This window comes from Triticum urartu, chromosome 4 (assembly GCF_003073215.2).
Source record: "Triticum urartu cultivar G1812 chromosome 4, Tu2.1, whole genome shotgun sequence".
Lineage (NCBI taxonomy): Eukaryota > Viridiplantae > Streptophyta > Magnoliopsida > Poales > Poaceae > Triticum > Triticum urartu.
The window spans coordinates 548,042,147-548,056,451 of record NC_053025.1 but is presented as its reverse complement, the minus strand read 5'-3'; the positions used below and the strand labels follow the sequence as shown (position 1 = coordinate 548,056,451).

Here is a 14,305-nt window from a genome sequence, read left to right as displayed (position 1 = left end):
ATGGGTCTTAAACTCTTAATCCCATAAAACAGAAAAATATGTCTCGAACATAACTTACAAGGAATCTGGTAAAGATGCCCGACTTGTTATTATCTGATCTTTACATTTTCTTTTGCGGGTAATTATCTGATTTTACATGAATTAACTGGGAGTTCTTACTCTCTCTTCCGGTCACTAATTTTCTTATATAAACTTACTAATATAAAATAGAAATATGTTGCCTTGCGTCAAGAAAAACAAGTGCCTTGCACATAGAAGAAGACCGAACTCTCTGCCAACTCCTCGACCTAGCAGTATATAAACAGGCCTGTGAGGCGGAGAGGAAGCTGTGAGTCCGGCCGCCCTGTATCCACGAGAGACATGACGCCCACCATAGCCACTGCTCTGGTGCTCGCACTGACCCTTGCACGCCATGCCTCCCTTGCCTCCGCCGCCGGCCACAGGGTCATCATTGTCGGCGCCGGCATGTCCGGTACATTTGCACACACCACCACTCACATGATTAACTAGCTCTAGCTAGCCAGCGCACGTAACCTTACACGTTGTGCGTGTGGTTGCAGGGATCTCGGCGGGGAAGCGGCTGTCGGAGGCCGGGATAACGGACCTGCTGATCCTGGAGGCGACGGACCACGTCGGCGGGAGGATGCGCAAGCGGAATTTCGGGGGCGTCAACGTGGAGATGGGCGCCAACTGGGTGGAGGGCGTCAACGGCGGCAAGATGAACCCCATCTGGCCCCTCGTCAACTCCACGCTCAAGCTCAGGAACTTCCGCTCCGACTTCGACGGCCTCGCCGAGAACGTCTACAAGGAGCGGTACGTAGTACGTCAGATCAGCCGAATGAATTACCACGAAAACGCGCGCGCTAACCGACGATCTATCCATGCCTGCATGGGAAATAACGTATCGGTAACATATGCTTGTTGGATGCTAGCTTTATGAAGGAAAAGAAACAGAACTGAACGGCACTAGCTAGTACTCCCTCCGTTTCCTTTTACTCTGTATATAAGATTTGGTCAAAGTCAAACTACACAAAGTTTGATCAAATTTATATAAAAAAATATGAACATCTACAATACTAAAACTATAGAGTATGAAAATACGTTTCATGATGCATCTGATAATATTGATTTCATATTGTGAATGTTTATATTTTTTTAATATAAAATTAGTCAAACTCTACATAGCTTGACTTTGACCAAACCTTATATGCGGACTAAAAAGAAACGGAGAGAGTAGCTAATTAATTAGTCTGAAAGGTCCCTTTTAACCTCGAAAACGGGGGATGAAATTAGTGCTCTCTCAAGGTTTAAGTTTCACGCACCATGTTTCTTAAAAAAAATTGAACTTCAAAACGAACCAGGCCAATTTGTTTGAGTAATTTGCAGACATTTCCAAGTATAACAATGGATAGAGTCTCAATTAAATTGGTAGCAGCGAAAATGGTAGGAGCTGAGCTGATTCAAATACCACGTCTACAAAAAGAGCGGTTGATTCAAATACCACTTGGTTTGAATCTAATTAGTTTTTCCTCAAGATTCTACTACCGGCACACACACTTGAAAGTTTTAAGTTGCGAAAAAAATGGAGGTGACAAAAGCTGTGATGGTTTTTTATTTTCATGTCAGAAATGTTGTGATGTTGGTACGTATGTGTAAACTTCACAGGGGCGGCGTCTACGACAGAGCGTACGTGCAGAAGAGACTCCACCGGTCGAACGAGGTGGAAGAGGGCGGCGCGAAGCTCTCCGCCAAGCTGCGCCCCAGCGGCCAGGACGACATGTCCATCCTCGCCATGCAACGCCTCAACAACCAGTACGTCTCCATGAGTTTTGAGCCTGCAAGAGAAGGCCGAGAACTGGCTTGTTTCAGTTAGTCTACTACTGAACTTTCATAGTCTCGGACGTGTTTGCATATCAGCTTGCCCAACGGGCCGGCGTCGCCGGTGGACATGATCCTGGACTACTTCAAGCACGACTACGAGTTCGCGGAGCCGCCGCGGGTGACCAGCCTGCAGAACGTGGTCCCTCTCGCCACCTTCAGGGACTTCGGGGACGACGTGTACTTCGTCGCCGACCGGCGCGGCTATGAGGCCGTCGTGCACCACCTCGCCGGACAGTACCTCGAGGCCGACAAGTCCGGCAACATCGTCGACCCCCGCCTCCAGCTCAACAAGGCACAAATATATAGCCAACGTCCAACGAACCTGCATTGCATCTCCCCTTCAGTTATTACTTATTAGGCATTGATGAGATAATCCATTGTTTGTAGGTGGTGAGAGAGATCTCCCACTCCGGGAGCGGCGTCGCCGTCAAGACGGAGGACGACAAGGTGTACAAGGCAGACTACGTCATGGTCTCTACCAGCGTGGGGGTCCTGCAATCCGATCTCATAAAGTTTAAGCCACGGCTTCCTGTCAGTCTCTGTCCTGCTTATACATGCTTCTTGACTGATGATCTGTTGGTTGGTGCTGAGCCGAATTCTGAGCTTCTCGTTCTTGATGTATCAGGCGTGGAAGATCCTCTCGATCTACCAGTTCGACATGGCTGTGTACACCAAGATCTTCGTCAAGTTCCCCCGGAAGTTCTGGCCTGAAGGGAAAGGGAGGGAGTTCTTCCTCTACGCGAGCAGCAGGAGAGGCTACTACGGGGTGTGGCAGGTAATCACAATCTACAAACGATATTGATGTCCAGTTTAACTTTGCAACTTAAAACTTCATCGGTGATCTTGAATTGTTGTCTGTTCAGGAGCTTGAGGCGCAGTACCCAGGCGCCAACGTTCTCCTGGTGACCGTCACCGACGAGGAGTCGAGGCGGACCGAGCAGCAGCCCGACAACCAGACCAAGGCGGAGATCGTGGAGGTGCTGAGGAGCATGTTCCCCGGCGAGGACGTCCCCGACGCGACGGACATACTCGTGCCGCGGTGGTGGTCCGACAGGTTCTACAGGGGCACCTTCTCCAACTGGCCCATCGGCGTCAACCGCTACGAATACAACCAGCTCAGGGTGCGTGGTACCCCAAACCTGTCGATCGGCATTCCAAAAAATTCTCATTTGACACTTTTGTGATTGCAACTTTTGTTGTTTTCCCCCTGTGTTACATAGGCACCGGTCGGGAGGGTTTACTTCACTGGGGAGCACACCAGCGAGCACTACAACGGTTATGTCCATGGAGCTTATCTTTCAGGTATATATGACGACGTCTTATGCCTAATGTTGAGTTCCAGATGACTTACTTGGCACCGTGGCCATAGAGCATTTTTATGCTATTGCTATTTTTGTGCTTATGTGTACTAGTTGCTTCTTTTTGTCAGGTATTGACTCTGCGGATATTCTGATCAAGTGTGCTCATAAGAGAATGTGCAAACACCACATCCCGGGCAAGTTTGAGTAGAGATTTAAGAGGTAATAACTTCTGCATAAACTGGTATCATGTTACGCGATGGCAAATCCTGGACACCCAATCGATCATTATGCTGTTTTTATTTCTCAGTGTAGGCTAAGCATCATAAGCATATGATGTCTGTTCCAATAATATGGACGTCAGTTAAGTGATGGCAAACTGGTGTCAGATTACTGCTATGTACTGGTCATTTTCGTTAAGAGATTGATGGAAAGGGGTGCGAGCCCAGTTGAAAAGCCCAATGTGATGGTAGATTACATGTCTGCATCTATATTAGTCTGATAGTAAGTTAGCTAGAGCAACCTCTCCGGGAGATCGTCATGTGTCTGTCACCACGCCATATTTTTGTGTTAATCAATTGTTCAGACTGTAAACTCTTCTGAAGAGTGCTACTTGTGTCTTGTTATCGGTGGGATACTCAAGTCTTAAGTTGAATAAAATCTTGTGTGAATCCACTGTTTGTGATATTGTCTCTTCGACTGGGGTGAATTGTATGTGATACTCTGTTTATTTCGTGTGATCGAACGGCCAAAAACGCTCCAAAGTCTATCCGACCACAGAAAATGCTAATGGTCTACGAGGGCTGGATTAGTGCTCATATGCCATAGTATACAACCACTTACATAACAAACTATGTACTGCTTTCTTCGGCTGCCACTCGCACGCCTGAGGCCCATATAGTCCAAATAACGCCAGAGCTTCCATTTTGTTACGAGAGCAGCGGCCCAACCAGTGTAGCATTCTTAGGTTATCAAGTGAAGCCCAGGCAGATTGTGAGTTGATAAACGGTCGAAACCGCTCCAAAGTCTGTATCTGACGGCCGAAAACGCTAATGATTTGAGAGGGCAGAATTAGTGCTCACTTTTATTGTCTCTAAATGTGAAATCATCATTTGTAGGCAATTATGGAAGACAATTCAAAGTCCAGGCCAATGGCCATATTTATCAAATGCAATTGACCGTATACAAACACCAAGGCTACAGTCTAGTTTCTCTCGCAAAAATAGAGAGGCTATAGTCTAGTTCAAGACACTCACACGAGAAAGAATGAGGGAACAAATAAATAAAAACCACAAAGGAGCTAGAGAGCAGCGTTTGTGCACCCGAGCTCATCTGCTCTGGTGAATGAACAATAAATTCAAAATAAATAGTTTCTTAATGACAATAAAGATGATGAAATTTTTCAGGAGCTTGTAAAACTCAAGCAGCTTTGGACATTTTGGAGCACGATTTTTTTTTGGAAGGAGCTCCTCCTGAAGTCATCTCAACACAAGTTTTTGCAAGCTCCTATAAATTCTATCATCTTTAGTGTAAAAACATCAGGTTTTTTTTGAATTTGTTAGCTACTTTTTTTGAATTTACTGCTCACCTGCGAGCAAATGAGCTCAGGCTCAACTCTGAAATTTCTGAAGGAGCCATGCCTACCAATACTTGCATTAGCACTTATCACGAGGAGAACAGACAAAGAACAACAGGAAGTTCGCCGGTGGCCGGTGATGGAGAGGGGACTTCCGGTGCCTCGGCTCCGGCTAGTAGATAGGTTGGGATTTTAGTACTCGCAGGGACGGTACTAGAATGGACGGCGACACTTCATCCTTGAGTCGGTTTTCCATGCTTCGGTCCTCCTCGAGTTCGTCCGTCGAGACATATTAGACATAGTTCTAGTGCAGATTCTTGCCGGCTCCTCGGGGCGGCGAGGTTAGCAGACGGGTTCTTATGGGCACATGCACGAAGGCTTTGCGACTGTCAGCGACAATGTTAGTCCGGCTTCGGTATTAGAGCGATGACATTGGCTTGTCGGCGGCTCATTCTGGTGGCAGTAATGGCCGGTCAGGTGGTACTTCTGATAACCCTTTACAATAGATCTGGATACTTCCATCGTCGAGAAAACACCAAACAAACACTCTACCCCTTGAAGAGCCAGGAGAGCCGCAACCGTCGTCGAAAGGCATACCATCGTTGAGGTTATATCATTAATTCTTGTCTAATGTGTTTATAATAACTAATATTTTTGTAATTTCTTTTAACAAAATCTCTTGTAATGATACTGCCTCATTTCTGGCTTATAGCAAAAAACATTGACCATTAATTTTAGGCTCATGCTACACATCAGTCGACTGATCTTTGAAAAAGGTCGGTCAGGTTGCGAGCCATTTGATTCAGTGTGATTGAGCGGCCATTGTCGCGTTGCGAGGCCCTTCGCAACACAAGCGACGTCCCGAGCACCTTTGCAACACGGACGACATTGTGAAGCCCCGCTTTGCAACACGTACAACGTTGCGAAGCCCCTCTTTGCAACATGGATGATGTTGTGAAGCACGTTTGCAACACGAACAACATTTTGTGAAGCATGCATGTTGCAAACTCCTATGAGCGCTCTTTGCAACACGGAGGCGTTGCAAAGCCCCTTTGCGACTTTGCGACATGACCCTGTTGTAAGCACTCCGACGGCTGCTCCCTTCGCAGCACCTGGCGAGCCCCTTGTGGCACGACGAGGAAAGGAGAGCCACATGAACACGACCACAACAGTTGCAACCCCCTCGTCATATCACCACCTTTGCTGCAAGACAGGTCGTGTGATGCATACTACCGTCAATGCAAGGGGTGGGTGTTGATACTACAATCTTGGTGTTACGAAAGCGGACTGCCTCGTTGTCGCATTGTTGAAGTGTTGTTCTTGCTGCTGCAAGGCCCCGTGAACACCATTGGTGTCCCTAGCCTGCAACACCCGGTGCCAGCGGTGGCCCTCTTTGCAGTAGTTGGCGACAGACTTGAGGATTGGCAGGATTTCCGTCAGGGCTCAGGGGGCGGATTGGGGAGTTGCAACATAGGCTCGAGATTTGTAGCAACTGCTTGTGATAGCGAGAGAGCGGGTGGGAGAGAGAGAGGAGGGCAAATGGGGTCATCTGGGGGAAGAAGATGGATCATAGGAAGATTCGAGAGGATAAGGGTGAAAAGGAGAAAAAAAAAGGAATGTGGGCTCGTGGTTGGTAGCGGTGCGGGGACTGTGGCTGTCACCCGAGGCAGGCAACCGACAATAATGACGGATCAACGGGTTGGACGGGAGCGTTTCCCTTAAAAGATATGTATTTTGTAACATGTACTTGATATGTATTTCGTGTGTCTATCGATTGGATCCTTCTTATCTACGGTTATCTTCATCAACGCTGTTTGCTGTTCTGGTACGCTGGTCTTATAGAGGCTCAACACGACGACTTCCCGACAGACTACTACAACAAAGTTTGCATGGCTTCGGTGAGAGAGAGGCGATGATGGTGCGTCTTTGGCTCATTTCAGTGCTTGTAGTCGTTGCTTGTGGTCTATGGACCTACACGTAATTTTTACTTCTGATGTTCTTCGTACTACTTGAGAGTTGATGAACTGATAGGAAGTTTTTTTTTTTGCAAAAATAAAATAAAATAATCAATGGCCATTTTCTTTCTTAAATAGAATGGTCCTTGTATAATAAACAGACTTATAAAAAGAGCGACTATTTTGGTGAAGAGATGTTCTTTCATGGCACATATACAGAGTTGAGAAAATTTCCTTCCGATTTTCCAAAATACCCCTTTTGTAGCTGAAAGCCTGAAAGTGTGACCTTCTTAACCCACAAGTAAGGAACAAAGCGAAAGGCTCCTCCGCACCCAAGCTTCGGCACCAATTCTCCGCACTCTCCCCTTACCGCCGGGATGGACGTGCAGATGGGCGAGCCGCAGGCGGCCCCTCCTCCCGCCGCCGCAGCGGCGGCGCCGGCGCCGGCCCCCTCCACCATCCAACGTAAGCCCCCGTCCCCCTCCCCCAAACCCTAGGTCTCTCCTCCCCGCGCCGCAGGGTGCCTCAGATTTGTTCTGACTTGCTCGTTCCCCAGATCTGAAGGAGATCGCCGCGGTGATCGAGGCGGGGTCGGTCACCAAGGAGGTCCGCCGGATCTCCCGCGCCGTCCGCCTCACCGTCGCCCTGCGCCGCCGCCTCGCCGCCCGCGACGTCTCGGCCTTCCTCGCCTTCGCCCTCCCGGCCAACAGCGACGCATACGCCCGCCTCACTCCCCTCCTCCCCAAGGTAAAGTTCTGAGCAACCAGAGTTTTGTCATGGCCCACGACTTAGTCTTCCACTGCAGTTGATTCCATGATGATACCCTCACTGCCTCCATGTAGTTGTTGCCATGCGCAATTCACAGTTTCATGTTAGCTCTGGTGGTTATCCTATAAAAGTCAGTGTTCAGTCTTAGTTTCATTTTTGCGTATGCGACGGCCACATACTCGCATGGTTTGTGTACTGTTCAGGATTCAGGGTACCAAAACCTTTTGGTAACTCGTTTTCCTGTTTTGTACTGGGTGAACAAATCCGAGGCTGGAAAAATTCTTGCTAAAATCTAAAATTTATATTTCAAACGGAGGGGCAGTAATTCCGGACTGGTCTGGATTTTTTTTGGGTGAAACTGGACCTGGAACTGATGATGGTAGCTTTTAATATGTACAGTTGCTATTCATCAGGCAACCGAAAATATTTTTTGGATCAGTCGATTTTGGAAGTGAGCAGTTCAGCAACAAGCTCGAGCCGGAACGGCGTGGCGTCACTGGCGAGGGCTCGCCAGGACCTCGCCGGAGGTGTGGACGACGCAGCTTGCGGTGCCGTTGCAGCCAGAGTGGAGGAAGGACCTCAGCTGGTTCGGTTTTTGTAAGGGGGGCGGGGGTCTAGTTGAGGGTTTGTGTTGGAGGTGGAAGAAGAGCGAGGCGTTGGATTCAGGTGCCAGAGGTGGAACAAGAACCAGAGCCATTGGATTGTAAAAAATGGACTGAGAGCAAAAAAAGACACCTGACACATAGGCGCTCCCTTTTATACGTGATTATCATTTGCACACTGCATAATTAACTGTTTTACAGCTTCCTATGGCAAGTATCTTGCTGGTTTCTTCTTCTTAATAATCTATGATTCTGATTATTTATTTAGTTATTCATTTGCAGCTTTATTTCTTCTCCTTCTGCATGTGGGAGCTTGCCGTATGTTTAGATACATGGGGAAATTTGTTACTGGAGTTGTAGTAGTAGGGTGTATTTTTCCAAATCTGTGTCTCTGTTATGATGATACCCATTAAACTGATTACCAGGCTGATTGCCACTTGCCTTTTACCAGATAACTTCAATTTTTTAAGAATGTCAGGAAGCTTGTTACATACTTAGTTAATCGGCCTTTCTATGTGAGGAGCTGAAGATGCTTTTGAAGTCCGGTCAATTTAGACTTCTGCCACCTGCTCCATAATTTAGAGAACAAAACATTTGAAGTTAGATTTGCTTTTAAAAATATTATTCTGTTATTTGAAACTCATTAATCCTGGTATGCATCTATTGTTACTTTTTAGGAAGATGAAGCTGAGATGGATATTGATGCAGCAGCTCCAGCAACTCAGATTTCTATCAAGCATGGCCTTCCTGAGATTGAAATATATTGTTCTTTGCTTGTTCTGATTTTCCTCATTGATCAGAAGAAATACGATGAGGTATGTCTAATATACTGATATGTTTTGTGCAGCATATGCAACATATTATTAAGTTAAAGTTCTCCAATTGTCTCTAGGCTAAAGCATGCGCAACTGGAAGCATTGCTCGTCTGAAGAACTTGAACAGGAGAACTGTTGATGTTTTGGCTTCCAGACTATACTTCTATTATTCGTATGTGTATGAACTTACAAACACCCTTGCTGAAATTCGTGGGTATGTCAACTTCTACATCTTCCCCTACTCTAGTATTTCCTTAGTTTCCATTTACCCTGTTTTGTAATCCATCGCTCATATTTGCTTCTCTGTACAGTAATCTCCTTGGGTTACATAGAATGGCAACTTTACATCACGATGAGCTTGGTCAGGTAGTTTTGTTTTCCTGGTTCTTGCTGATTGTGTTATGCTGTTAAATTGTGCTAATATATGGAAATGCATTGTTTTTTCATGATAACAGGAAACCCTGCTCAACCTGCTTCTCCGCAATTACCTCCACTATAACTTGTATGACCAGGCAGAGAAACTTAGGTCGAAGGCACCACGTTTTGAAGCCCATTCCAACCAGCAAGTAATTCATCTGCCTCTTCCAATCATCATCTGCACTTTATTGATTGTATCATGTTTCAGTTGCATTACACCAGTACATTTAAATATTATGAAACTAGTTTATTTGTTAGCTATTCTTTTAAAAATGCCTTACGGTTTAATGTTGCTTTGGGATGATTGATGTGTGAGATCTTCCTGCAGCCTAACTGATTTTATTGATACACTCAAGCAACTGTTAACATGTTTTAATACAGTTCTGCCGGTACCTCTTCTACTTGGGGAAAATCAGAACAATTCAGTTGGAGTACACTGATGCTAAAGAAAGCCTCCTGCAAGCTGCTAGGAAGGCACCGGCTGCAGCTCGTGGCTTTAGGATTCAGTGCAATAAATGGGCTATCATAGTAAGGCTGCTTCTTGGGGAGATCCCAGAGAGGACTGTTTTCATGCAGAAAGGAATGAAGGAAGCTTTGGCACCATATTTTGAGCTTACAAATGTAAGTTCCAGTCTTCTTTTAAATCTCATGTTACTGTCTGGAAAGCTCTAGTCATAACATTTGAATTATTGGTGTCTAGGCGGTCAGGATTGGCGATTTGGAACTGTTCAGAGCTGTTGCAGACAAATTTGCGAGCACCTTCAGTGCAGACAGGACTCACAATTTGATTGTGAGGCTTCGCCACAATGTCATTCGAACTGGACTACGCAACATCAGCATTTCATACTCGCGGATCTCTCTTGCTGATATTGCGAAGAAGCTAAGGCTAGACACTGAGAATCCTGTTGCTGATGCGGAGTGCATCGTAGCCAAGGCCATAAGAGATGGTGCAATTGATGCCACCATAGACCATGCAAATGGCTGGATGGTGTCGAAAGAAACTGGTGATGTCTACTCGACAAATGAACCCCAGGCTGCATTCAACTCCAGAATTGCTTTCTGCCTCAACATGCATAATGAAGCGGTCAAGGCCATGAGGTTCCCCCCGAATTCGCACAAGGAGAAGGAGAGCGCTGAGAAGCGCCGAGAAAGGCTCCAGCAGGAGGAAGAGCTGGCAAAGCACATGGCCGAGGAGGATGATGATGATTTTTAAGTTGGTCTGTTTTTTGAATTGTTGATTTTAGATCCCTGAAATCACTGGATTCTCCCCTCGAGGGAGAGGTTTGAATCATGTAAACTTTTTACATCTGTAATTCTATGTCGATCAGCACTTCATTGGACCGTAAATGTGTTTTGGGTTTATCTTTTCTCTTCCTCATCGAAACTGGGTTCGAGGATCTCTGTACCATTTGAAATCCACCTTGTCCATTCAAGACTTTTGGTATGTCTGTGCTTCCTGACATATATTTGCCATCTATTTTTTTCCCTGCCCTGTTTCTTTGCGATTATGCAGTGGTCAAGTTACCACCTTTCTCCTGTAATTGGTGGCAAATCTAATATAGTGGATCTTAATACTTGGTGCCACTCAAGAGAATATTGTGCAAATGACACGCAGTTTTCTGATGTGTAAGCTGATGTAAATCCTTCTCAAGGTGAACGAATTTCACACGTTTATTTAGCACTAAAAACTCTAGCGACTCAAATGTAGAAGCAGTATCAAGTTACTTACACAAGCTGAATCTACAGCTCTGGAATTATTATGAAATATCCATCTTTTTTAACTACATGCAGTAGTATACTATGTTACACAAGCTGAATCTACAGCTCTGGAATTATTATGAAATATCCATCTTTTTAAACTAAGCATAACACCATTAGCAATACAAGTTTACAGTGAGAGTCTAGCCTCCTTAGTGAGGCAAGCAGAGTATGTATGAGCCAGCCTAGCTAGCAGCAGCAACTTAGAAGAAGGCTCTGCTTCCATAGAAGACCCTAGGACCCTTCGACGACGGCGATGGCGACGGCTTCTCTGTTGCACTCGAGTCGATGTTATCAGCCGAGGGACTACCGTTCTCGACATCCAGCGGGAGCTTCATCTTCGCAAGGGAGTCAGTGAACTGCTGCATGCTCTTCATGTACATGTCAACTATGTCCTGCTGGACAACCGATTCCCTGGGCTGGAGGTTCACGCTGATCACTGCAGGCTGGGCAACCTCATCCTTGGATGGCGCCTCAGAAGAATCGGCCTCGCCATCCGTAGTGACACCCTGGCTCTTCTCCCTCTGGCTTCCGGTGGAGGATGCCGCCGCGACGGCGGTCTCGGACGGCTCAGAGACCGATTGCAGCGTGCCAGAGAGCTCCGGGGAGGAGCCCGTGGTCGAGACACAGCTCACAGGGCTTTCGTCAGGATACTCCTTGGGATTGATTTTGGAGACCTCAGGACCAGGCTCATCTGCATCATGCTGTGGTAACTTGCAGTTCTCAGCCTTCACTGCACTCTCACAGTCCATCTCGAAATACTTGGAGACCATCATTTCATTCTCGTTCACCATGTTCAAGTCTGGGAACTCCATCCTTTCAATCTCACAAGGATCCAAGCTGCCATTTCCACTGTCGGTGACCGCCGACGCCGACTTATTGAGCGATGAGATCTCGATGACATCCGGGGAGCTGCCGACATAAGACAAGGACAGGTGCACAAACCCGGCCGGTGAGTGGAGCAGGTCGGAGGACGACATGGAGAACTCCTGGGCCAGATTTCCATCGGCCAGAAGGATGTCTGACAGAGGAACGAGGGTGAAGCCGAGAAGCTGGTCCTCCAGGTAGTTCTTCACCCTGCTCAGCATCCACACCTCGCACCTCAGCGACGCCTCCGTGCTGCGCACGTCTAGCCGTAGACCCTCGTCGAACACCGGGTTCTGGCCGCCCCCATTGATCACCTTGGTCGAGCACGACACCTGTGGGTCGCTTGTGAGGCTCAGCTTTGCATACACGTCCTGCTTCTGGTAGATGCAAACATTGTGGATGTCGCGCGCCTGGTGGACGAAGATGTCCAGGTAGCCTATGGACTTGTCCCTGCCGGCTGTCTCGGTAGCAGAGCTGTCGAGTCTTTGAGTAATAGCATAGTTGTTCAGCACCGGTGGATCAGGCATAGGGTATGTTGCTGCCATTGTAGGTATCCCAAGACTGCAATTAACACACACAAGGAAATATTTTCTTCAGTGCTGAAGTCTAAGACAAAATATTGTGTGAACCAAGACAGCAAATTGCAGCTGAAGCTAAGCAGAATGGACACGAGACAGTGACAGTAATAATTAGCTAAAACAATTGGACTTTAAATAAGGAGGAGTCTTTATCCTATGGTGGTAAACATATTTAATCATGTTGTATTGCAAGGCAAGCTACTTCAAATTCAGACCAAAAGGATCAATACAAAGATAGAAATGAACCCTGACTAAAGGAGGCTGAAGGTCAAGGAATTCAGACTCACTATCCGAAGAGCTTTTGGCCCAAAGATATCTCCAACTGCCGCAAAATCGGAAGCTTTGGTGGTCCGAGGAAACCGTTAGGGATTTTCTCTGAAAGCAAGAAGAGCACTCAACAAGGTTAGGAACACAAATTCAGACTTGAAACGAAGTTCAGTCCGCGATTTGATCTCCTTCACCTCTCTATTAAGCACAGCCGGCACAAATTTGGTGCTTCACCACAGCGTGTAAACGGAGATTTACGCAGCGCATACCGCAAAAATCACACGAAAAGCGGCAGCAAGAACGGCAGTAGTGCACAGACAGATTAAACATCACATGCTACAAATGTTGAGATTCAGGCGCATACTGGCATACAGATACAGCAATGCCACACAAGCAATTTCGGCAAAGGAGCAGCCGACATCTTAGCACCAGTAACCGTAAATAGCACCAATAACCCAGCCCGGCTAAAAAAACCCTACCGCCCAAACAAGTACGAGGTGATCCGTGCCCAAATCAAGAACAGACAGAGACAGAACTACTGACACAAGACATGGAGGTTTGGCAGGCTGACCTCCGACCAGGCGCCGGTGGCCTACTACTACTACTACTGCTACTGAAGAAGCATCATGAGCTAACAGGGAGTGGAGATCAACGGTTTTAGACCGGAAATCGCAGGCAGGGATGGTGCTAATTACCTCCTTCGCCGAGGATCAGTGGGGCGATCTGAGCTGAGCGCTGAGGCGAGTCGCGCTCGAGGCGCAGGAGTGTGAGCTGGGCGGCCGGGCGAGGGATGGGATCAGGGGAGGGGAAAGGTAAATTACTACTAGCATGAAAGGGCGCTGCTTTTGCAGAAAAGGGCTCCTGTTCTCCGAAAAATGCATTTGTTAGGCATTTGTTGGCACAAGGTTTTTTTCTTTCGGCCAATGTGGCTGGCGTTTGTTGGCACTTTGGACGGGGTCGTCAGGAATGAGCTGATTTAGACAGGAGGTGCTTGCAGGCTTGGAGGCCATCTATCTATCTCTTGTCAACTCCGTTCGTACGCTCAATTAGCAGGGCCATTCCTGAGATTTCGGGGGCCGGGGCAAGACGGCTTAAAGGGGCTCTAAGGCCACATTTTTCTCTATTTCAATTTGCAACTAAATTCTCGATGCGCTATAATTTGTGTTGCCTTGTGATGTTGACTATCCAACAAATAAAGGTCATAAGCATTTATAGAAAAATTGGTTGCTTTTCTCAATTGGCAATTATATTTTTCTATTAGGTTTGTGCCTACTCTAGTATTATCATCCTATTCTCACTGGGTTGTTCTTCAACAGTAACAAAAGGCATTTTTCAGAATTTCTAGTAGAAGTACTTGCATCAGTTGTTTAAAAATGTCAATATCTCCTTTCTGAAAATCAATCAACTCATATGCAACTTTATTTTATTTACTCATTACCAGATGGATACATTCTAAATAACATCTTGATTATTGCCACACATACAAATGAAACAATAAATTAAAAACCCTGTTAATAAAATAA

The 14,305-nt window shown here is 46.5% G+C and overlaps 3 protein-coding genes across 5 annotated transcripts; 2 read left to right on the top strand and 1 right to left on the bottom strand.

Moving 5' to 3' along the window:
- Positions 1–338: 338 nt before the first annotated feature.
- Positions 339–3,866, top strand: LOC125554102 (polyamine oxidase 1-like). 2 transcript variants are annotated; one of them, XM_048717710.1, is made up of 10 exons: positions 339–472; positions 561–813; positions 1,666–1,812; positions 1,918–2,173; positions 2,269–2,412; positions 2,507–2,656; positions 2,745–3,002; positions 3,102–3,183; positions 3,311–3,401; positions 3,495–3,866. In XM_048717710.1, exons 1-9 carry the CDS (start codon positions 361–363, stop codon positions 3,388–3,390), a joined length of 1,482 nt encoding a protein of 493 aa, XP_048573667.1. In that variant the 5' UTR covers positions 339–360; the 3' UTR covers positions 3,391–3,401; positions 3,495–3,866. The 2 variants fall into 2 exon arrangements, with proteins under 2 accessions (XP_048573667.1, XP_048573666.1); XM_048717709.1 differs by having other exon boundaries at positions 3,490–3,866.
- Positions 3,867–6,997: 3,131 nt separating this feature from the next.
- LOC125552590 (probable 26S proteasome non-ATPase regulatory subunit 3) lies at positions 6,998–10,774 on the top strand. The gene is made up of 8 exons (XM_048716191.1): positions 6,998–7,175; positions 7,267–7,457; positions 8,758–8,895; positions 8,973–9,109; positions 9,207–9,261; positions 9,351–9,461; positions 9,694–9,933; positions 10,013–10,774. The coding sequence occupies exons 1-8, from the start codon at positions 7,088–7,090 to the stop codon at positions 10,523–10,525; spliced, it is 1,473 nt and encodes a 490-aa protein (XP_048572148.1). The 5' UTR covers positions 6,998–7,087; the 3' UTR covers positions 10,526–10,774.
- Positions 10,775–11,037: 263 nt separating this feature from the next.
- LOC125552591 lies at positions 11,038–13,635 on the bottom strand. Of its 2 annotated transcripts, XM_048716193.1 has the most exons (3): positions 13,478–13,634; positions 12,803–12,890; positions 11,038–12,498 (listed from the first exon to the last, which is right to left on the bottom strand). In XM_048716193.1, exon 3 carries the CDS (start codon positions 12,480–12,482, stop codon positions 11,274–11,276), a length of 1,209 nt encoding a protein of 402 aa, XP_048572150.1. In that variant the 5' UTR covers positions 12,483–12,498; positions 12,803–12,890; positions 13,478–13,634; the 3' UTR covers positions 11,038–11,273. The 2 variants fall into 2 exon arrangements, with proteins under 2 accessions (XP_048572150.1, XP_048572149.1); XM_048716192.1 differs by lacking the exon at positions 12,803–12,890 and having other exon boundaries at positions 13,478–13,635.
- Positions 13,636–14,305: the final 670 nt, after the last annotated feature.